The 21,649-nt window shown below is 48.1% G+C and overlaps 1 protein-coding gene across 5 annotated transcripts; it reads right to left on the bottom strand.

The window, feature by feature from the left end:
- Window positions 1-1,004: 1,004 nt before the first annotated feature.
- On the bottom strand, window positions 1,005-16,218 carry SLC19A2 (solute carrier family 19 member 2). Of its 5 annotated transcripts, none has more exons than XR_008994878.1 (7): window positions 15,956-16,210; window positions 10,189-10,776; window positions 7,114-7,336; window positions 5,947-6,139; window positions 5,431-5,572; window positions 2,092-3,704; window positions 1,762-2,055 (listed from the first exon to the last, which is right to left on the bottom strand). XR_008994878.1 is itself a non-coding variant. In XM_057494932.1 (6 exons), exons 1-6 carry the CDS (start codon window positions 16,142-16,144, stop codon window positions 3,576-3,578), a joined length of 1,464 nt encoding a protein of 487 aa, XP_057350915.1. In that variant the 5' UTR covers window positions 16,145-16,210; the 3' UTR covers window positions 1,762-3,575. The 5 variants fall into 5 exon arrangements, 1 of the variants encoding a protein (XP_057350915.1); XR_008994879.1 differs by lacking the exon at window positions 1,762-2,055 and adding an exon at window positions 5,673-5,800 and having other exon boundaries at window positions 3,569-3,704; window positions 15,956-16,215; XR_008994881.1 differs by lacking the exon at window positions 10,189-10,776 and having other exon boundaries at window positions 1,005-2,055; window positions 15,956-16,218.
- Between the last annotated feature and the right edge of the window lie 5,431 nt (window positions 16,219-21,649).

Genomic DNA, 21,649 nt, shown 5'->3' with positions numbered 1-21,649 from the left:
GGCGCCTGAGACTCACGGCGGGAAGGCGCAGTCCTAGGTGCGCCTCCGGCTCCCACTGCCTCCGGGCTTGGCCTCTCCCCGCCCCCCTGCGTTCCTGCTGCTGGGACCCACTTTCCGGCCTTCATACCTTGATGTAAGCCCCCTTCCTCGGTTCAGTTCCCTTCCCGAGTGTTAAGGGCCTGCCGCCCTGCGTAGCCGACTCAAGTGCCACCGCCGCAGGAGGCGAATCACTTCCAAACCGTCCGGGTCACCTTCAGACCCAAGCCTTTGACTTGTTCATGGTGCCTGACATGCTGTCTTGTAATACAGGTGGGCGTCTGTTACCGTTTCTGCTTATCCTCGATAGCAGGAATCGTGACTTTTTCATCACTGTATCCCGAGGAGCTTTCCAAAATGTAATTTAAATATGGAGAGCGTTGAAAAGCCTCTGATCATTTTCATGTTGCATTAAACATTCAAAATAAGTTTCCTTTTGTGTGCAATTTTTGGGATTGATAGCTACGAATTAATTGTAAATGGGCAGGAAGGGGAAGAGGACTGATTTCTCAGTTCCCTACTAATAGGTACTTGCATGTATGTTCTTTAACAATCCTGCGACGTAGGTGTCACCCCACCAGCGAGGAGAATGAAGCTCAGTAGAGTGACCTCCCTAATGTATCGCAGCTTTGAGCGCAAACCCAACACCTTGAGCTCCCTGCTGTCAGCTTAATGAAAAAGTAATTGGCTCTAAAAGACCCTTTTCCAGAATCAAAGTAGATGTTTAGAAGTGCCCTGTCGAAACTAAAACGTGTGAAGGAAATGTAAAGTATTAGTTAGATGGAGGATGCCATCACAAGTAGAACAAATAGGTACCAATTTCTACCATTTGAGCACAATGCCTTGAATAAAGTGTCCAGTAGACTAGAGATCACTGATAGGCATTTTAACCTTAATGTTGATGTACTTCTAAAAAATGGGCATTTAGCTATTGTACACATGGCAAGTATTGAGTCCATTACATACCATTTATATAATTCAACATTTATAGGGCACTAGGATGTGTTCTGCCACAAAACAGAAAGCTAAAACATGGTCCCTGCTCAGAAAGCTTACAATCTGAAAGGCATTACGGTACAGGGGATACACCTATAGGGACAGAAAATTTTATCTTTAAAAACTTCTTTTGCATGAAAACTTTCAAGTCCTTGATGATAATTAATGAAACACCTTAAGGAAAGCAGCTTTTGGAATGGGATATTAAAGGGAAGGTATTCATTTGAATGCTGTGAGAAAAAATTGATTTGGTTTCTGGGATATAACGATCAAATGATTCTCAGCTGACAGCAAGAGGATCGATCCTCTCCTGCGTATCAGAATATGGGGCTGGAACGAAAAGGCCATGAAGTTTCAAAACAGGATGTTACCTTCTGCCCTTGTTTTTATTTTATTTCCTTAATTTAAAAAATTCAGTTAATATCTAAGGGAATGTGGGTCTTTTCAGTTACTAAAAGGAAGAATGTTTTAAAAATAAAGTTGAAAGGTACCAAGATGACGACCAAGAAAAATTAACAGTGCAGTGTGGTATGAGGAAAAAATTGAGAAAATAACAGAAGAGGGACAAGTCAAAGGTAAAGATCACAAAGCAATGGAAGAATTAACAGGATGACAAGGTAGTTAGGCTTAACATGAAATCTGTCCCAAGAGAAATTACTAAAAGATTTTAAAATGTAACCCAAACCCACTGAAGCAGAAGATAACTAATTTTGATTAAAAAGGAAAATGTACTGTAAAATGTTTTTTAATAAAAATAACAATCTATATAGAATTGAATAAAAAGTACACTTCTTTGTAGAATTGCATACAACTTGTAAATTGGGCTTAACATTTTACAAATATGGCCACACACCACGAGGTGAACTTATTACTGCCTTAAATAAGTAAAGGCTCCAGCTGTGTGCCACAAACTTTGAATTAAATTCCACGGAAATAGTGCTTTGGTAACATGAACAATTTGATTGTACTGTAGCTCATTTTATTAAAAAGTTAAATAAGATCCCTCAAACACCACTTTTCTACCTATTTCTGAGTAAACAATTTCCTGTGTAGCAACACAAATAAATGCAGGATTAGAGGCTGCTACTTTTATGACATCACTTCCCATTCCCTTAGCATTTTCCTTTCCCTTAATTAGGAAGGTGAATACAAATGACCCGTTCTGATTCTCATTCGCTTGCTTCTAGAATTCCTGCTCACATCATATGACTATGTCAGTTTTGGAATCTTGATACTATTATTCACACTGTTGATCCGTGTCACTCTAAAAAAGTTACCCTAGATTTTTTTCATGGTAAGGCAACAGAATAGGCTGTTACAATACTTTTCATATCTCACATACACTGTACTAGCAGCCATTTGGTAGAGTGATTTCATAATTAAATGTATACAGAATGACATTTTTTCAAGTACCCTGGAGATGGAATCACACTAACAGTTATTTTAAGCAAGTATGCAAGATGTTCCACCCTCCAAAACACAGTCAAATTTAGTGTACAAATGCAGGAATCAAGTCTATCCTGCTTTTTGTGCCACTGAAATAATTTTTAAAAGGCTCAACTTCTGAGGAAAAAAAAACCTTGGGATAATCTAACTCCTGAGGACACCTTTATCTTGGATAAGGACAAGTAACATGTAAATTAGAAATAGGGATGAAATTATGTTAAAAAAGATCTTTTCGTTTTATTTTGGAAGTAAAAGGGGATGCAAATACAAATGGACTAGTTGTAAAATTAGCCAATTGACTAAGTTTTATCATGGACTGAACAGCCCTTCATACTGAGGAATGAAAGACAAGCAAATTCACTTGTTTCCTGACTAGGTCTCTTCATTTAGATTATCAGCAGGCCTCAACACTCACTCTATATTCTAACTAAATGGCTTCTCTAGGAAGCATATGAATTATGCAAAAATGTATTAAAGAAAATCTACACAAGCACATAACTGTCAGGATGGGAACTGAGAACATTCAGACAATGAGTTTTTTTAAATAACTTAAAATCAGAAATGACACTCCTTACAGGACTGAACATCAAACCAGAGCAAATATTGCCAGTGATAGGAACAACCTTCATCGGTAGAAACACAAATGCTTCTGAGTAACAAACCTAAGAATTACGTTGAACAGTTAGGTGCTGATAGAACACACTTCCATCCTGACCTTTGAAATCTTGTGGCCCCTGTGGAGCTGTAGTGCAACCAGGTCAAGCTCTGGCTAGTCACAGAAGTACTTGGCCTGTGAAACACCCAACTCACTTGCTATCAAGTATATGCCACCATGTGCTGCTTGGTGCCCTTGATCACCTGATTTTCAAAAACAAGTTCACTTTTTAATTTAAAAAAAAAGTAATCCTTAAATGAGCTCTCATAAATAATTTGTGACATAAACTTCACTTCTGGCTCCTCTGAACAGTATCATGTAACTCTAGGAACAAAGGTCAGTTGGCTGCTCTGAAGTCATGAAATGCACATTCATAAATACACATTTTTAAAAAATTTAAATCCACCCAGGCTCAGGTGCCGTGCCATCGGTCAGCAGTGCATCATGAAGTAGTTGCTTGAGGACCTGATTCTGGACCGTCCTGTTTACTGTATTTCTTGATAACGCTGATGGTGCCGTTAGTCAGGAAAACCACAGCAATGAGTGCAAAGTAACTAGCGTAGATGAGGAACTGATGGGGGAGAAAGAGTTGATAAAATCACCATTAGAAATGCGCAGTTTCATTACATACATGAGAACACACTCGATAATGAAAGGTGTATTCAGTTTCTCAATAAACCTTCCAACAGTCTGGGTGCTTCCACAGTGTGCCAGGCGCTAAGGATACAAAGAGGCTGCAGGCGTGGTGTGCAGAGGCCTGACTGCCCCGTGCGTGTTACTTCACTCCCCAAATGAAATCCGTGGTATTTAGTTTATAGGCTGGCTGGGGAGGGAGAGATGGAGGGACATCATGCACGGTGTTTATCAGCCAGTGCTAATGCTGTAGCAACTACAGTTGCACTTCCGTTCTGTTACTGTTACACTGGGTCAGGGGGCTATGACTCACAGGCCAAGTCCTTAGATCAAGAACTTCTGTTCTTCCCCAGAAGAGGACAGGAGGAAGTCAGGTGTATTCCATGACAGGATTTCTTTTTATAAGAATCTTCTCTAAGCCAGTTTCTTAATGTGACTATATAGTTGATCACATCTTCATCTTTTTCACTCACTATGTACTTATAAACTGGTACAGTAAGGAGGGTTGCTCTAAGTCAGTGAGACAGGTTCTTCACAATTTGAGTACATTCCTGTAGGGAACCTGCTAATCATGGCAGTTAGTTTCAGCACAGCCCACAGAATTCTGCTATTCCCTATGTTTAAACCACATTCCTAAAGATGATAAGCACTTAGTTTCTCGCCTTCCCTCCACCCCAAACATAAGTACCTAACCCCCAAGAGGTCTTGAGACTTTTACTGCTGGTGGTAACTGGGAAACACACGGAAAGTACTCAGCCCCCCCTCTGGCTCCCCACCCTCCGCCTCTGAGGCAGCGAGGTGCTGTCCAGACACTGGGGGCCCGTGCTGGCCGCCGGTGTGCCTCGGAGCTCAGCCGCGCTGTTACTGCCGGCGAGACCTCACAACACAACTCCTCACACTCAGGCTTCCCACTCCGTCCAACACCCCTGCAAATTCTACCTAAGGTGCCCGGACACAGCAAGCACTAGAGGCACATTATCTATTCTTGCAGCTGCTCTTTTAGATGCCTTCAGGAAAAACAAAGTTAGTGGCTGCCAAAATGTTGGGTCTTTGTATTCTAAGAACACTGATGTGTAAGTATAGAGGGAGTAAGAGGAGTCATCTGGCCTGGGCTGGGGGAGGGACAGGCACTTTCTCATTCACTGCCCATCTGGCCAAAGTACAGAGCAAGCCCCCCTACATACTCACAGGCATCTGCAGACGCACAGCTCCTGATTAGCAGGCTCCCCACTGTGCCGGGGGTCTTCTCAGCACATCATGTGGGGGGAACCATCAGGTTGCTCACCAACAGCGAGTCACTTGCTGGTATTGGGTAGGGGGTATTTTAAAGGAGAGAGGGGACCTGAGGTGCGGAGGGCGCCTCACTCATGGGGTGTAGCGCTCCAGGCAGACGGTCGGCACGGGCGGGGAGGCAGAAGAGCTTAACCTGGAGACCCCGATTCACCTGGTGGCTCCAGCAGCTGACTAGCTCACTCAGAAATGTTCTAGTCTCATCAGAAGCAATGGTGGTCTCCAAACCCACAGGTGGAAAAGAACCGAGGCCGAGAGACAACAGAGGGGGGACACTTTCTACTTTGTGTGTGCGCAGTTTTGATCTGCTTTCAATATGACATTGTCACCCTCATCGAGCCGTAACACACTCAGTGCCGAGACAGAGATCTCACCTGAGTGGTGATTTCTAAGCCAAGACCGCTGGCGTCCACCACAATCAGCGTGAGCAGAGTCTGCAGCGCCAGGGCAGTGAAGGTATTCACACCAAACACCAGGGCGTAGTGCTCCATGCTAAGGTTCGCAGCAATCTGAAAACTGAAAATATAAGTAAGTGAAAGAACAGTGAGTAGACAAGAATTACTTCCCAGATACCCACAATTCCTCCTTGAAATGCGAAGAGTGGCTCTCCTCCCACCTGTGCTGTCAATCCCCTTCCCAACCAAGTGGAAGTATTTTGTGGCTGACGGATGCAGATCACAGGCAGACACCCGAGACAACAGGAGGGTTGAGCGCGGAGGTGAAGGCCGCCGGCTGAGATGCTCCCTTAGGAGAGAAACTGGAAATGCACACACAGCCCAGTGCTTTCTCCCACATCCCTCTTTGGACTAGAAAATTTAATTCCCTCTACAAAGGAACCACTTTATCCTGTCCTAGCTTTTCCTAATGCTGCTCTCATTCAGAATACATACGTGGCTACAGTGATGAGTAACATGTAGATGATCCTGAAGACAACATAGGATGCATAGCACACCCAGATGCTGCACGTAGTGTCCATGACGTACACGGCAGCAGCGATCAGGACGGAGAACAGGGACAGCGCCACTTCCCCCCACATCGACCAGGACACCTTGATGTAACCAACCGCGAACACGGCAGCAGCACCTGCAAATCAAAAGGGCAAAGTAGCTGGTCACTTTGCTAAACACAATTCGAATAAATTAAAAGTTCAGCTTAGATCATTACATTTTTAAATCTTTAAGTTCATAAAAAGAGCTCAGATTACAGACAGCCTTGAAAGTCAGGCAGAGAAACTTGGACTTGATGGAATAAATGACAAGGAGTCCCTGAGAAGTAATGAGAGACTGGACGGGGCCGCCGGCAGGGAGGCAGAAAAAAGCAAATGCAGGAGGCCGCCAGGGAAAAGCTCCCGAGGCCAAGGCCAAGGCGAGAGTCAGAGGGAGCCCCTGCCTCCAGCTCGGGGTGTGCAGGAGGGTCATCTCCTCCAGCTGGGGGGAGGTCCAGAACATGCAAAAGGTGCCGTGCCCTCTGGTAAAAGGACGCTGGTGACAAGGCTGAGCCGAGGGCCGGGCGGTTCCCAATGTTTACAGGAATCAGGGAAAGTCATCCCCAAACCTTATGAGGCAGGGCAGCAAGCAAGCACGGGAGGCCCGAGGTCCAGACTGCACTCAGACCTTGACTTTACCCTTACCATCCATACAACCTCGGCAAGCCACCAACTGTCAATGTCCTTACCTGCCAAACGAGGTAATGACCACCTGCCTCGGGAACTCTGTGAGGACGCAGTCCTTAGGGCAGCACTGAGCACACCCCAGCACTGTCCTGAGCTACCGTGTGCGGCTACTTGAAGTTCCCTGCGGTGGCAGAAGTGCCAGGGGAGGCAGAGAAATGCACAGCAGGGAAGCAGGCCCCAGGGCCATCACCTTAGGCTCCCCAGAGGCAGTGAAGAGCCCAAGTTGGCTGTGTACCACCTGAGCACTTATAGACTGTCCCCCCGAGTTACGAAATCAGAGCTCAAAATAAATCACTCCTCGGGGTCCCTTCAAATTTGGAAGGGGAGAGAAAATCTGGAATGAGTGAAGGATCGACCAGAAAGAGGCCCCCCACCCACGGCTTACCCAGGAAGGTGGAAAGTGCCTCCACGCTGCCGTTGTAGATGGCAGCCTGGCGGGAAGGCATCACCTTCTCCCACAGGCCCTGCGCGTAGTTCAGGACTTGGAAGTAGCCGCAGGTGGACAGGGCCCACCACACAGACCAGCAGAGCAGAGGGCGCGAGGAGTAACACGCCAGGAAGTCAGCCCACAGCACCTTCAGCACCAGGAGCAGGCCCGGCTGGGGCTCCTGCGGGGAAGGGAAGAAGGCCCATCACCACGGCGACCGGACGAAGGCAGGTGCCAAGGCTCGACTTCCTGCCTGACAGGCTTTTCTCTATTTCCTCGTAAAAACCAACTGCTTTCTTACTGTGCTGGTGGACAGCGACTGTATGGGGCACGTGGGGGGCACTGGATATTACAGGTGAGTGTAGTAACCACAACGTTGCTCATGTGAAACCTCCATAACATTGTATATGAATGATGCCTTGATAAAAAAAAAACTCAAGAAACAAAAAAGACCACCTGCTTATTCTTATACACACGCACATTTCTTAGCAGTTACATTTACTCCCTCTGTGGAAAAAAGCACATTGTGGCACGAAGTTTTAACTGCCCTATAAACACTCCCGCAGCCCCGAGCCATCAACCCAGCAAAGGATGTGTCGTCTACGAAGTGAAGGTAGAAAGATGGTCAGAGATCAGTGCTTCCGTCCAGGGAGATGACATTCCACGCCTTCCCACGCAACGGAAGCACCGGTAACAAGAGCCAGTAAGACCCCGTTTCAGTCCGAGTCTGTCAGCGGGAGGCTGCCTTGTAACCAGCTCCCAGGCTCACCAAGCAGCCGTGGGCAGGATGGGCAGCGCAGAGGCCAGACCTGACCGGCAGAGCTCCACCCGGCAGCGGGGTGATTGGTGATTTCGTTTTCTTCCTTATGCTTTTATATCGCCCAGTATTCATATAATGGGAACGATGACTATTACAGCGAAGTGGTAAGGCTGCCGCGTTCATGACGAGTGAACCAGGACATGACTGAGCTGCGCACCACCCCCGTGAAGTCACACCGAACTCCAGGCACCGGGGAGGCGTCTCTGGCTCCAGCGTTATCAGGTCTCCTCTAGCAAAGTCCTGCTCAGAGCACAGGCAACATGTAAAAGCAAAACGAGGGGGCCCAAAGGGACCACAGGGGACGTCGCCGTGAAGCAGCACGCACAAGGCGGGAGTTTTCAGTCGCAAACGGCTGCCAGGCAGCACCGCCCACCATACAGTGTCGGCAGCAGAGCTGGTGATGCTATAGGCCTGACTTGAACACAACATGATGGTCTGACCACGTTGTCACCCTTTCAGAAGGGGGTCATATATGCCCTTAAATCAGGCTTAGGAGTACATCTGGGCAATTCTGCACAAGCCACTAATCTGAGCCCAGTCCTTCTCTCTAACTTGAGAGTCTTGAGAATCTACGACCCCTTGTAACTTTAAGATGCTCTGATTTTTCTATGACCTGTGCTTAGGATCACTTACAAAGTCTAAAGGTTTATAATGCTTCAGCAAGTCAAGTATTGACACCTTTTGTGTATCCATAAAACAACAAATACCAAATTGGTCTAGGACAGAGTTTTCTAAACTGTAGGTTACAGCTTGTTAGTAGGTAATAAGACCGATTTAGTGGGCAGTGATCTAAAAAATAAATTGGAATGTGTCTGAATTGTGTTGTAAAACCTTTGTTTCAGTTACCTACAAAACATACACATACCTATGAATAGTACTGGTTGCTCTATAAAATGTTTGTTTACTATGTTTCTTACTCATGCTCATATAAAACCCACTGGTCTATAAATATCTTCAGAACTATGTCCAATGTTAGTGTTTTAGACATATATGTGTACATATGTGTGTGCCTTTATATACATATTGATTTTAGCTAAAGCCTTAACACATTTGAAACATTAAAAACACGATCTTCTCTCTTTTTACTACACAAGATCTATCTGATAATTGTACTTCTCTTCCCTCCCCCACCAACCCTCTGGGGACTCACCAATCCTCTAACAGACCGGAGGGCCCAGCACCTCAGTCCGACTCACCCCGTGGGTCTGCCTAATGCTGCCCACCGGCGCCCTAATAACCAGGGCGACTTCCATGATGAGTTCACCCCAGGCTCGTTCGGACGATAACCTAGATTCCAGCTGGTAACCGCGAGTGAGAACAGGGCAGGCAGAGGAGCAACCCAGATGCCACACCGGGACCCTGTGACCGGGTGGAGAGCCAGAGACGGCTTTCACGCTGGTCCCTCGCTCCCCGCCAGCCCTCCAAGCTCACGGAGCTCAGTTTTGTGACTGGCAGACTGGCTGCAGACCTGGAATGTGAACAGGCTGATTTCCAGATGTGTCCCAGGAAAGCTAAGACTGATTCTGTGTGACTGGAATGAACCCTGCAGCTTCTGACCAGACAGGAAGATAAAAAGCTTTTATAAAAAAGGGTGAGTGACTGGGCGAGGCGGTTAGTCTTCCTGGCTAGGCAGGATGGATGGATGGGTGACTCTGATGCCTACCTCTCTTCTAAGAGACAGTTTCATAGACACTTTTAATATTTATTCCCTCATCATCTTAAGTTCGCCTCTTGTGATTCTCTTCTGCAGTGGTCATCATTACTAGCACACAGAAGAGGAAGGTAACTTATCTTTGACTACTTTGGGCTTCAATTCACAAACTGGAAGCAGATATTCATCATTTACTGGAATCATTTCATCTATTCATTTGGCAAAATGTTCTGGGAGCTTTCTTTACATAACAGGAGGAGGACAGAGAAAGAGAGGACAGGCCCTGGTGTGGCTTCTGTGACTTTACCACCAGCCATATAATGTGGGGCCAGTCTGACTTCCGAGGTCATCCACTCCAGGGTAAGAAAATACATTTGTTTTCACGAATATAAATACACCTTATCGCAAATCAGCGAATGAATGAACCAGTGAACCAACTCAGGATAAAGCCGAAATCTAAATGAATACAAGTCCAGCTGTTGCGGGGAGTGGGGTGTCCTGTCCTGTCTGCATTGGCCCAGCACCCCCAGAGCAACCATAACACATTTAAGGCTAAACTTACCGGCTCCTCTGTATTGAGAGGGGTTTTTGACTCCACATCCCCCCACCCAGGAAGGTGGTTAGAAGCTGAGGTGTCAGTAACGATGCCGCCATTTTGTGCCCTGAGGCCATGCGTCCCCTGGCAGGTGGAAGGAACGTGGTGAAAGAAGAGGCTCTTCCGGGGCATGGGCAGGAACCAGGCCACAGCAAAAGCCACAGAAACACAGGTAAGAGAAATGACATTGAGGCTGAACAGGGACCAGCCTGCCCCCGAGACGAGGATCTGCCCCAGGACAGAGCCAGTGGTGAAGCCCACCAGCGTGGCACTCCGGCAGTAGCTCGTGACCCTCTGGTACACCCGCACGTCCACCACACTGTAGATGTAAGAGTAGTAGGCGACCTCCGTGGCCGTGGCGAGGCCGTAGAAAAATTCCAGGAACTGGCTGGCCAGCAGCCCCTGGGTGTAGAGCAGCATGAACCACGTGGCGATGAGGCTGAGGCCCTGCAGCAGCACCACGGGCTTGTAGCGGAGGTAGTCGGTGGCGAGGAACACCGGGAAGAGCAGCGCCAGGTACGAGTACGTCCACACCGGGTAGATCTCATTGAAGACCTGGCAGAGGACGGAGCCGCCGGTGAAGCAGCAGGCCCGGAATATGCTGTCCTTACAGCCTGCCCGCACCCCAGTGCCTCACCCTTACCAGCCAGAGCCGTCCCAACACCAGCCCCCGTGACTGCTGGGAAGATGCTCCCCACACCTCCAAATCCTCGGCACTCACCCTGGCGGCACTCGGGGCACGCTCACCCCGGGAGCCCTCCCTGCGTGCCTGGCCGCGCAGCAGCCCTCCAGGCTACCCGGAGCCACCGCCTGCAGCCGGCCTCCCTGGTGCCCTCGCAGCCCAGCCCCTGCCCGCGGCTGCGCGTCTCCCGAGGGGCTTTACAAATCTTCATGCCCCCTGAGGCGAGATTTTAACTGAGCCAGAGCTGAGAACCATCACTTCACAGGTTCTTTAAGGGTGGCCTCGGAAATAAATTCTTCCCTGCAGCCTAGGTGGCCCCCAGCACACTGTCTGGAGGAAACATCGGCTCAATAAAGGTTTTGGGATCATCATCCATTCTTGTGGCCACAAAGTGAGGAAGCCTTGATCTTACTTTCAATTGGCTTCTCTGATTTTAGGTTTCATTTCTTTGGGGCACAGCAATAAGTAAAGAGGGTAAACCTGCCCAACAGGCTTGACAGGGTAACCATCTGTGGGATTTCAGCAACACTGATGTCCTTTTTGCTTGTCTGTAATAAGAAAATGGCATTTTTGCTGTTTTCTTTTTTTCATGTATTTTTTAAATTGGGATATAGTAGAAATATTAAGTAGCAAATCAAGCTTTGCACCATGAAGACCTCAGGGGGAAATTCAGTCCCATCACCTGTGTGGGCTTTTTTAGTTGGCTGTGGGGAGAACGCAAGTTCCGATGGCGCGGATCCTCACGGGCCCCTAGACTAGCCGGTGGTGTGACTGGCCTGCTGCTAGGCTACCGCTGCCACACCCGCCAGCTACAAGCGGTCACCGACTCAGTCACTCTGCACAGAGCTCAGCCCGGCGCTCTGCGCGGAGGCAGAGACCGGGTGGATGTCGGGCCTGCAGACCGCTGGGTGCGGACAGGGCCCTCGTGCTCCCCCTGGCGCTGGGAGAACAAAGCCAGTACAGACCCTTGTACCTCAAGAACGTTCAGTTCTCAGTCTCACCGAGTCCACAGTGAACTTGCCTGGGGCTGAAACCCTCAGGCAAGCCATGTGCTTGATCCTTCACCTTCATTATCAGTAAAAGGGGGGTAAGACCTACACCACAGGGTTGCCTGTGGCAAGGTGAAATGACAGAGTACATGTCCACAGCTCACCCCACTTTACCAAACAGTCTGGAGACTTGCGGACTGAGAAGCCAAAGCACAGCACAAATCACCTGGACAGTATGTCTAACTACAGTAATTCAACTGCCACCCCCATTTTTCCAGGAACAGTCACTGCGGGAGACTTCTCCCTCCTCTTACACCTCCCCCAGTGTCTCCAAGTCGCTGGGGATATATGTTAAGAGGATTTTTAAAATATCATTTCAAAGTCTGGGTCAGTGGCCCCACGCTGCGTGTGCTTTCCAAAAGGCAGTCCTGGTAACTGGCTAACACTTCGTGATAAGCAATCTAAGCCCAGACTTTGACGATCTAAGACCAAGAGCGACTTCCTCTCTCTCATGTTTACCTTTGTACAACCAAGAATACAGTGGGCTGTTTTAAAGTTTTCGAGGAGAATTAGAGTAAACAATCGCTGTAAAATGTCTTGCCAGGGCACAGCACAGCTATCAAAGTAAAATATAATCTGAAATTAATTCCAGACTTGGTTTCTGTTCTGAATGGCTGAATACCAAAAGTGACTTTGGTTCAATTTGTGTCTGTAAATCATTTAGTAACCTTGACTTGATCAGGAAATTGTCTTATACATGAATACATAGATGAAAGAAGAAAAAACTGTAAAAACAAATTTTACTCAAAAGTGGAAATTTTAGCACATGAGGAACAAGGTGCACGTGGCTGAGGCAACCATGGGGTGAGAGGCCCCAGGAGAAAACCAAGGCGGGTGAGGAGGAGGCTTCCCTCCAGCCTTGTCCCAGCTGTGCCCCCATGACAGTCTCCCATTCCCTCCCTGCCTGCAGGTTTACTGACATTCTCCTACTTTCCTCAAGTCGGAAACTGCCTCCCGTGACTGACGGCCTGTTTCTTCACTGTCACGTTTTTCCCAGCACACTACAAAGCCGCTGGCCATTACATGGGCCCTTTAATACCCTCTGTATCGCATCCCTCAAAACCCGTGTTCTCTTGTCTCCCTCCACGCCCCTTGGGACTTGTCTTCACTGCAGGAACATTGTCTGTACTTAGGCATGTTAAGAATCTGTCAGCAATGGTTGTCCCTAGCTGATGAACTAAGAAGTTTACCTGTATAAACCTCATCCTTTTAATTACCAACTTAAAGTGTTCATACTTAGTTTAACTCTACTCCTAACCCAAAGTAAGGCTCTGCCTTCTCTCCTGTGAGGCCAGCCCGAGGACTCTTGCTCTCGCGGGCACCGCGTCAGGACCTCAAACCTCCGGGCGTGCTCCCCGCCGCGCCAGTCATTCCACCTGGATTCTCTCCTGTCGTCCAGGCAGCCCGAGGAGGTAAACGCTACTTTACAACCAAGAAAACCAGGCCTTGCAGAAAGGTTCCGTGAACTGTCCAGAGTTATTACAGCTAGTGGGAGGCAGAGGCAGGACCTGAACCTGGACATCCTGCCTCCACCACACTACAATGCCTCATTTCTTCACTCAGAAAACTTACTGGCATTTACTATGTTCCAGGGTTACTTCTAACATCTGCAGCAGCTGTTACAACCCGGACTGAGGTGCTTTTATAGGGCATTCATGAAGACCACGCAGTCTCCAGAGCTCAGCCACTGGAAGAGCCCTTTGCTTTCAGTGCCTCCCAGAAGAAACTTACACCAGAAAATGCCCATTTAATGGATACTTAGAATCAGGAAGGGAAACTTCCTGCAAAGATGTACAATATAGAACGGACTCCTATTTTCCACGCCCTGGACAATACCTTATCTTAGGTAGAATCCACCGTGTGAGCAAAGGGAACTGATTTTATCCTAAGGTGCCTTGCACAGCTCCTTGGATCAGAGGTGGTCTCTGCTTTCTTCTGAGATACACAAAGTCATGGGAAAAGAGTTCTGTTTTAAGCTTACTCTAACCAGATTTAGACTTTATTTTAGAACCAAATTACACTTAAACAACTATTTAGTAAGCATATATCTGCACAACACTGTTTTCAAGCTGTATGGCAATTACCAAAAAACAAAAAAAATGAGGAAAAAAATCAAGCCTCTGTTCTCCGGTTCTGAAGCTAGTGAGGAAAACACACGCACACCTTCCCGGTCAGGGAAATAGGAATACAGAGCTGCTGCCTTGAGATGGACCTTCAAGGACGAGAGTCACAGGCTAACAGATGTCATTAAATATGTGAGGGAAGCTCATTCCAAGCAGAGATCACATCTTCAAGAACAGGCTGGTAGATGAGAGACTTGAAATCAGCACTTACAAGGTTAGCGTGAACGGAGCGTGGGCCCGGGGAAGAAGGGTGCAGCTGGAGGTGGGGCTGTCAAGGAGGTAAGAGTCAAATTCTGCAAAGCCCTGAGATCAGGCAGAACAGGTGCAATTTTTTCAAAAACAAAAACGGTAGAGGAGACAGATGATACCCCTTTCCAGACCACTAGATTTCTCTCCAAACCCTGCCCTTTTCCTCGTCCAGTTTGCACCACCCTAAGTGTGCTGTTTCTGTCACACAATCAGCAAATACGACTGGGCCTGCACCTCTGCTCTATTCCTACACTCTGAACATGTTTAACTCACCTTAGAAAGTCCTCTGATAAGAGAGGGAGCACGGTGACATATCACACAGCGGCATTCTGCCCAGGACACGTGACAAAGCAGATCGGCTTTCGGGTGCCAGCACTGGCTGCGTGCTCCCCCCTGCCTGATGCCCCGGCAGGCACGCTGCACAAACCGGCTGTCAGCAGCCCTCCGGCAGCGCCCTTTCTGCCTCGGTGGCCCGGCATCGGATTCGGCAGGGCTGCGGGTGTCCACATCAGCCCCCCTCACGTTCACTGCAGTACTTTCCTTCTTTTAAAACCATTCCGTTCACAGGAGCTGGCCCTTTTCACTTTATTACTGTTCTTAACCCACTTTAAAGTGCAAAGGGGTAAGGAGCGACTGGGGCGGCCCCTGCGGGGGGGTCCGAAAGACTGACGAGTAAAAGGTCCGACGCTGGGTAACACTTGCCAGAGGCGAGACCCTCGGTCCAGCACTCGACACCGACCTTCAAGTGCCCTTGAAAATGGGGGCGCCACACAGCCACCTGGAAGCCCAGTAATTCCATCCTGCTCTGACCTGTTATGCGGGGACAGTGAATCGCGACTCAAATAGTGAGTGACGACTAAAACCCCTGGGAGAGGAGTAAGTTCGGGCGGGAGGGGAATCTCACAGCACCTGGGCAGGGGGAGGGGGGACGGGGGTCGGGAAGCAGTGCGTGGGTGGGGGGCAAGGAGGAGGGACGGGGACGGGGTGGCGGGTCAGGGAGGCACCATGTGCCAGGTTCCCGAAAGGAACACCACGCCTCCGTGTCCGCCCTTCGTCCTGCTCGGGGGAGAGGTTTTGGGGTAGCACCCCGGGTTTAATTCCTTTTCCAGTTAACATAATGTCTTTCTTCCTCAAAGAACAAGAGCTGAGATTAACCAGGTTATTTAAGGGCTAAACACATTTTTAAAGTAGACAACTGCCCTTCTGACGCACTTTGCTCGCAAACGCTCACATCCAGAAAACCCACCAGCCAGTCCCTGGCCGTGGGCTGTGTTCTCGGTCACTCTGCACACCGGCGGAACCGAGGCTCCCCGAGGTCTCCCCACGTAGCTGAGGATCGACCGCTCGGATGCAGGAAAAAGCATGAGAGGCAACGATGCGAGCGCCCTTCCGGGGCAGCGGGTTCCGGGCGCAGCCTCCCAGCTAAAACCGGGGCAAACCCGGCTCTGGCCGCCGGCCGCGTGTCCGAACACCCGCCTGCCGGGGCGCACAGGGCAGGCGCGGGGTGGTCCCGCCGGGAAGCGGGTCGCTCTGCATCGGGTCCCCACCCGCAGCACAACCCGCCAGCTCCCCCTTTTTATCCAAACATGCCCCCCGCCTGCGGCGCGCAGGCCACGTGCCCCCGCGCGTACCTGCCTCTCGGTGAGGTTCTTGTCGGGCCCCAGCAGGTAGCGGGTCAGGAAGGGCTCGGAAGGCCGGAGGTTGGCGAAGAAGCCGTACGCGCACAGCAGCGCGGTGGGCAGGAGCCAGCAGCGGCGCGGGACCCGGGCCGCGCGCAGCAGAGCGGCCGCCCGCCGGCGCCCCGGGCCCGGCCACTCCATCCGCCACGCGGGGCGCGCCCGGCCTCCGACCCCGCGTCTCCGCCGCCACCTCGGCGAGGCCCGCGCGCGGCCCCAGGGCGGCAGCGGTCGCGAAGGGCGCCGGTCCGCGCTGGGGACCCGCCCGGCCGGCGCGCGGCCACCGCCTCCGGTCCACAGCCAATCGCAGAGGCGCCGGGAACCTGGCTCCTTCCCATTGGTCGGCGGCCCCGGGACTGCGAGCCAGTGGCGGCGCTGGGCGGGCGCGGGGGGACCGGGGCGGGGCGAGCTCGGCGCCCCCGCCCGCCCTGCCGGACGCCCGGCACGTGGGAAGCCGGGAGGAGAGGAGCGCCGGGGTGCAGGCCGAGGGCGCAGCGTCGTCTGCCCAGTCAGTACAAGCGGGAAGCGGAGGAGGCCCGCCTGGCTCAGCCTGTCCCTGAAGGCGGGCGGGAGACCCTGCGTCACTAAAGCGTGGAGGGCGAGGATGTGAAATCTATCAAAAATCAAGGGGTCTTGGCAGTGTGCAAGGACAGAGCGGGGCAGAAATCCCAGGAGCTTTCCGTCACCTCGGTTCATCCGCCGCCTCCTGCCTCGCTGAGCCCCGCGGTGTCCCAGTCCCTCCGCTGCAGACCAGGAGGCACCGTTTACAAGTTTTTCCCGGTGCGATATTTGCAGAGTAACAGATCCTGCTGGTAGCCCACAGAAAACATATTTTGAACTCTGTTTTGTTTTAATGATGTTACAGTCTATCTAGCGCAATTTTCCTCCGGTGGCAGCCAATGACACTATTTTTGCAAGCAGGATGCTTCTAGCACAAAAATAAGTCTGTGGCATGGAACAATATACTAGTGAGACAGGGACCGTGGGTGTAGCCAGAGTAGGGTGGGGACCTCCGGATAAAGCAAGGCAGAATGTTTGCAGTCAGAGCAATGTAACTACATGCAAGGAAACCCCCTACCAAAACTCTGTGTGAAGCATTCAGCTCTAGAGTCATTCTTCAGTGAGATCAGTTAATACTCCCCAGATAAAGAAGAGTAGCACATGTTTTTATTATGCTAATCATCTGTAATTATGTGTAAGGTTCACCTTAGCATGCTAAAGGCCCAGGCCTATGTGCTGTCTCTCCTCCTTCAGACCTGATGAGGTGATTTGCAAACTGGGCAACTAATTTAGCATGCAGGCCCAGCTGTAAACAACATGGCAAAAGGCAGGAAGGATTCCACCTTAAAGATAAGATTGCATTTTAATACCCAGGAAGTTAAGAAGTAAGATTCTTAACTTACTCCTTAGCAAATAGACAATACCTCAGCCCACCTTGGGGTCTGTGCAGGCGGCCTTTTGATATGCTCCCAGACCAAGACACCTTATCCCAGGGAGAAATCAGAGCAGGAAGTTTAAGTTAATTCTAAATATTTAGGGACCACTTAACAAGTCCACACCCCTAAGCCTTTTCTCACGTTCCCAAAAATCCTCAACTGCCCTATAAAACCCCTAGACAACGCACCACCACGGACTCCCTTGTCCCCTCCTGGCATTAGCCAGGAGCTCTGTCCTGTCACTTTCTCTCTAAATAAAAGCCTGTCCCTTGCTCTCCTACCTTGAGTGTTTGTAAAGCTCATTCTTCGGCTGCGTGAACAAGAACCCCAGCACCTCTAGTAAAGGAAAAGATTCGTTTCTGAGGCTGCACAAGTGATGCACCAAATTAATGAGTCGATTAATCCCTGAGGAAATGCAGTGGGGGGTACTTACGTCTAGCTCCAGGTCCCTGGGAACTTTTCAGAGTTCAGAAGGTGAAATGACTTTTGTAATAATACTAAGACTTTATTTTCTTTTCCATTCTAGAGACTACATGTTGTGTGATGACCTCATCCCTCAAAAGGCTAAGAAACTGTGTGTGTGTTTTTGTGTTTAAAAAACTTCCCATCTTTAACTTCTAACGTGGCAGCTGTCAATGGGTATAATCCACAGAAAACAGAAAGACTTTAGGGTCTCCTATAACCAGAATCTCAACACCAAAAAGGGAGAATTTCTAACCCACGTATTACGATTATCTAGTCCCCTAAACTCCAGCCGTAGTATCCACTTCTCGTTACTGACTACAGAGAACAACTGGCCATTGCTTCGCGTTTACATTCAGTGCTTTAGTTGAAGAGAAGGCGCGAGAAAGAGAACTCGGGGAGCCCCAGAGGGAGAAGCCTGCCTCCCCGTCCTCAGCAGCTTTCTGCCCCCTACGAAGCAGGGTCGGGATCTGACCTGGTCAGTTAGTCACTGCCTCTGAGACCTTTCCTTGGTATAAATCAATTAGGCATCTCAAATCCTTTTTGCAATGTTGGGCATTAACAAGTAATAATTGTTCTTTGAATTGGTTAGATTATGTTTTTATTATTTTTCCTTAAGGGTCAGGCAGAGTTCTATGAATAACCTCCAATGATCTTTGCCCTTGTGTAATCCCCACCCCTTCCAGTGTGGGGTGAAACCCATGAATTTGAGGAGATAATTCAGCTGTGATTGTTACATTATATAGCGAACGTGGAATTATCCAGGTGGGCCCAATCTAATCACACGCGCCCTTTAGAAGCAGAGAATGTTCTCCTGTTAGCAGAAGGGTGTCTGAGATGCTGGGTTTACTGTGCTCCAGCTGTTGGGGTGTTTGTTGCAAGGATGTGGGTCCCCCTGGAGCAGTCAGACTGATTCTCGGCTGACGGCCGGCACGGATGAGGCAAGTCAGTCCTGCAGTCACAGGAACTGAATTCCACCAAGGACCTTAATGAGTTTGGAAGTGGATTCTCCCTCAGAGCCTCCCCATGAGAGTGGCCTGCCCAACACCCTACTTTCTGCCTGTGGAACTCCATGTAACAGAACCACCCACGCCTGCCTGGACTTCTCATCTACAGACCTGTCTACAGAACCGTGAGCTAAATCACTTCATTTTTTAAGCTGCTGGATTGTGGTAATTTGTTGTGTAGCAATAGGAAGCTAATACAGAGGTAAACAGGATACATTTTAAGCTGAGGTAATAATCACATAATGTAAGATTACCCATTAACCATATTTAAGTGTTAGCGCGTTCACCATGTCCTACAGCCACCGCCCCTGCAAAAACTAGCGTGCTTTCTGTCCCTGTTGAGTTAGCTATTGCGAGTGTTTCATACAAATGGGATCATACATTATGTAACCTTTTGTGTCCAGCTTCTTTCCTCCAGCACATTTAGGAGGCTCATCAACATTGTAGCATGTGTAAGAGCTGCATTCCTTTTTATGGCTAGAAAGTATTCCCCTTTATGTATATAACACATTTTTGTTTATCTGCTCACCAGTTGATGGATGTTCGGGTTGTTCCCACTTCTTGGCTATTGTGAATAATGCTGCTATGAACATTTGTGTGCAAGTGTGTTTGAATATCTGTTTTCAATTCTTTGGGGTGTATGGCAGTCGCATTGCCAGGTCACTTCGTAATTCTACGTTTATGAGGATCTACCAAACTGTTTCCCACGAGCCAGCACCATTTCACACTCCCACCGCCCATGTGGGAGGGCTCCAATTTCTCCACATCTTTGCCAACACTTTCAATTTTCCCTTTAAAAAAAAAATCCATCCTAGGGGATGTGAAGTGGTATTGCTTATTGTTTTGATAAACATTTCCTAATGCCTAATGATACTGAGAAGCTTTTCATGTATTTCTTGGCCATTTGTTTATTTTCTTTGGAGAAGTGTCTCTTCAAATCTTTTGCCCACTTTTAAATTGGGTTATTGGTCTTTTTTGTTGAGTTGTAAAAGTTCATTATATTTTCTGGACACTAGGCCCTTGTCAGTATATGATAGGCAAGTATTTTTGCCAATTCTGTGGGCATAAATAGAATATTGGGGGATCTTTTTCTCTGCATAGAAAAGCATTAGGGGATGTGTGTTTTGCAAGAAGAATAATTTACATTAGGCAGCTTGTGGAATCGTTTCTCACCCAGGAATAATTCACAGAAAACATTCCATTGTTATAAAGTTAAACTCTAATTCTTTCTAATACCCCATTGTGTGGGTGTAGTGTCATTTAGGCAAGCGCTACTTGTTTGTGGTCATTCACTGTTTCTAGTGCTTGGCTCACTGGCAACAGTGCTGCAGTTCACAGCCTGTGTCTGGGTATCGTTTGTTTCATTTTTATGGACTTTATTCCCAGGAGTAGGGTAGTTGGGTCAGGGTGTATGCATTCTTTATTTAATAGGCATTGTCCAGTTGTTTTCTATAAAAGCTATAATAACATATTTTTATTAGCAACGAATGAAAGTGTTCTTTTTGCACTGCATCCTTGCCAGCACCAGGTGTAATCAAGTTTGTAAACTTTTGCTAGTCTGAAAGGTGACCGTCAAGGGCGCCCCACCTGTAATGATTTTGTTCCCCCGAGGGGACGTTTGGCAAAGTCTGGAGAGGGTTTTGATTTGTAATTGTCAGGCATGCTTGGAGGTGGGTGCTCCTAGCTTCTAATGGGCAGAGCCAGGGGTTCTGCTAAATACCCTGCAGTGTAAGGCAGGGGTCCTCCAGAGTCACCCTGTGTGGTGTGGCAGCAGTGCCAAGACTGAACCCTGGTATAAAGTGATACTTCATTTCTTCTTCAATTTGAAGAGCTTTCTGGCTGACTCTGAGCATCTTTCCACATGTCTGTCAGCAGTTTGGATTTACTCTTCTGTACATTACCTACTATTGTCCTTTGAGCATTTTTCTTAAGGTGATTGCTCTCTCTCTCATAAATGTATAAGAGCCCTTTGTATTGTATAAACCTTTTACTTGTCCTCTTCTTTCAAAGGATTGTTTTTCAAATATACTTTTTATTGACTTATTTGCAGTGTCTTTTACCAAACAGTAAAACCTTACTGAAGAACTGAAAGAAGAATTAAACAGTCAGACATAAAATGACCTTAGATAGGAAAACATCATAAAAATATCCCTTTCCCCGAAGTTATCTTACAATTTTAGCGCAACTCCAGTTGGAATCCAAACAATATCTAATATTGAATCAAAATCATCTCAAAGTTTATGTGGAAGAGTAAACGTACAGGAATAGCCAGTTGAATTTTGCAGAGAAAGACTAACAAGAGAGTACTTGCCTGACCGATGTCAGAACATACTGAAGGCTCTAAAATCAACTAAATTTGGTAATATTGGAATACACAAATCTGTAAGAGAAATGGACTAGGGAATCCAGAAAGAGTGCTCCCTATAATATATGGATGTTTAATAAATGACAACTATTTTGTTCAGTTAAATGAGAAAAGGACAGATACTAAATGTTACCAGCAAAACTCTTGATGTCTATGAAGGAAATTAAATTTGGAACAGTCTTATACCATATATTAAAAATTCCAATTATGGAAATAAATTTAAATAATAATCTGCAAAAACAATCTAGGGGACTAGACATGTACATTAGGAGATGAGGAAACACTGTAAGAATGGAAACATGTTAAAATAAAATAGAATATGATGCAAGTGACAAAATGATGATATTTAATAACTTGATCCTATTGAGGATATTGCTGG

This window comes from Manis pentadactyla, chromosome 19 (assembly GCF_030020395.1).
Source record: "Manis pentadactyla isolate mManPen7 chromosome 19, mManPen7.hap1, whole genome shotgun sequence".
In the NCBI taxonomy this organism is placed as follows: domain Eukaryota; kingdom Metazoa; phylum Chordata; class Mammalia; order Pholidota; family Manidae; genus Manis; species Manis pentadactyla.
The sequence above is the reverse complement of the archived record's forward strand: the minus strand, read 5'-3'. Positions and strand labels throughout refer to the sequence as shown.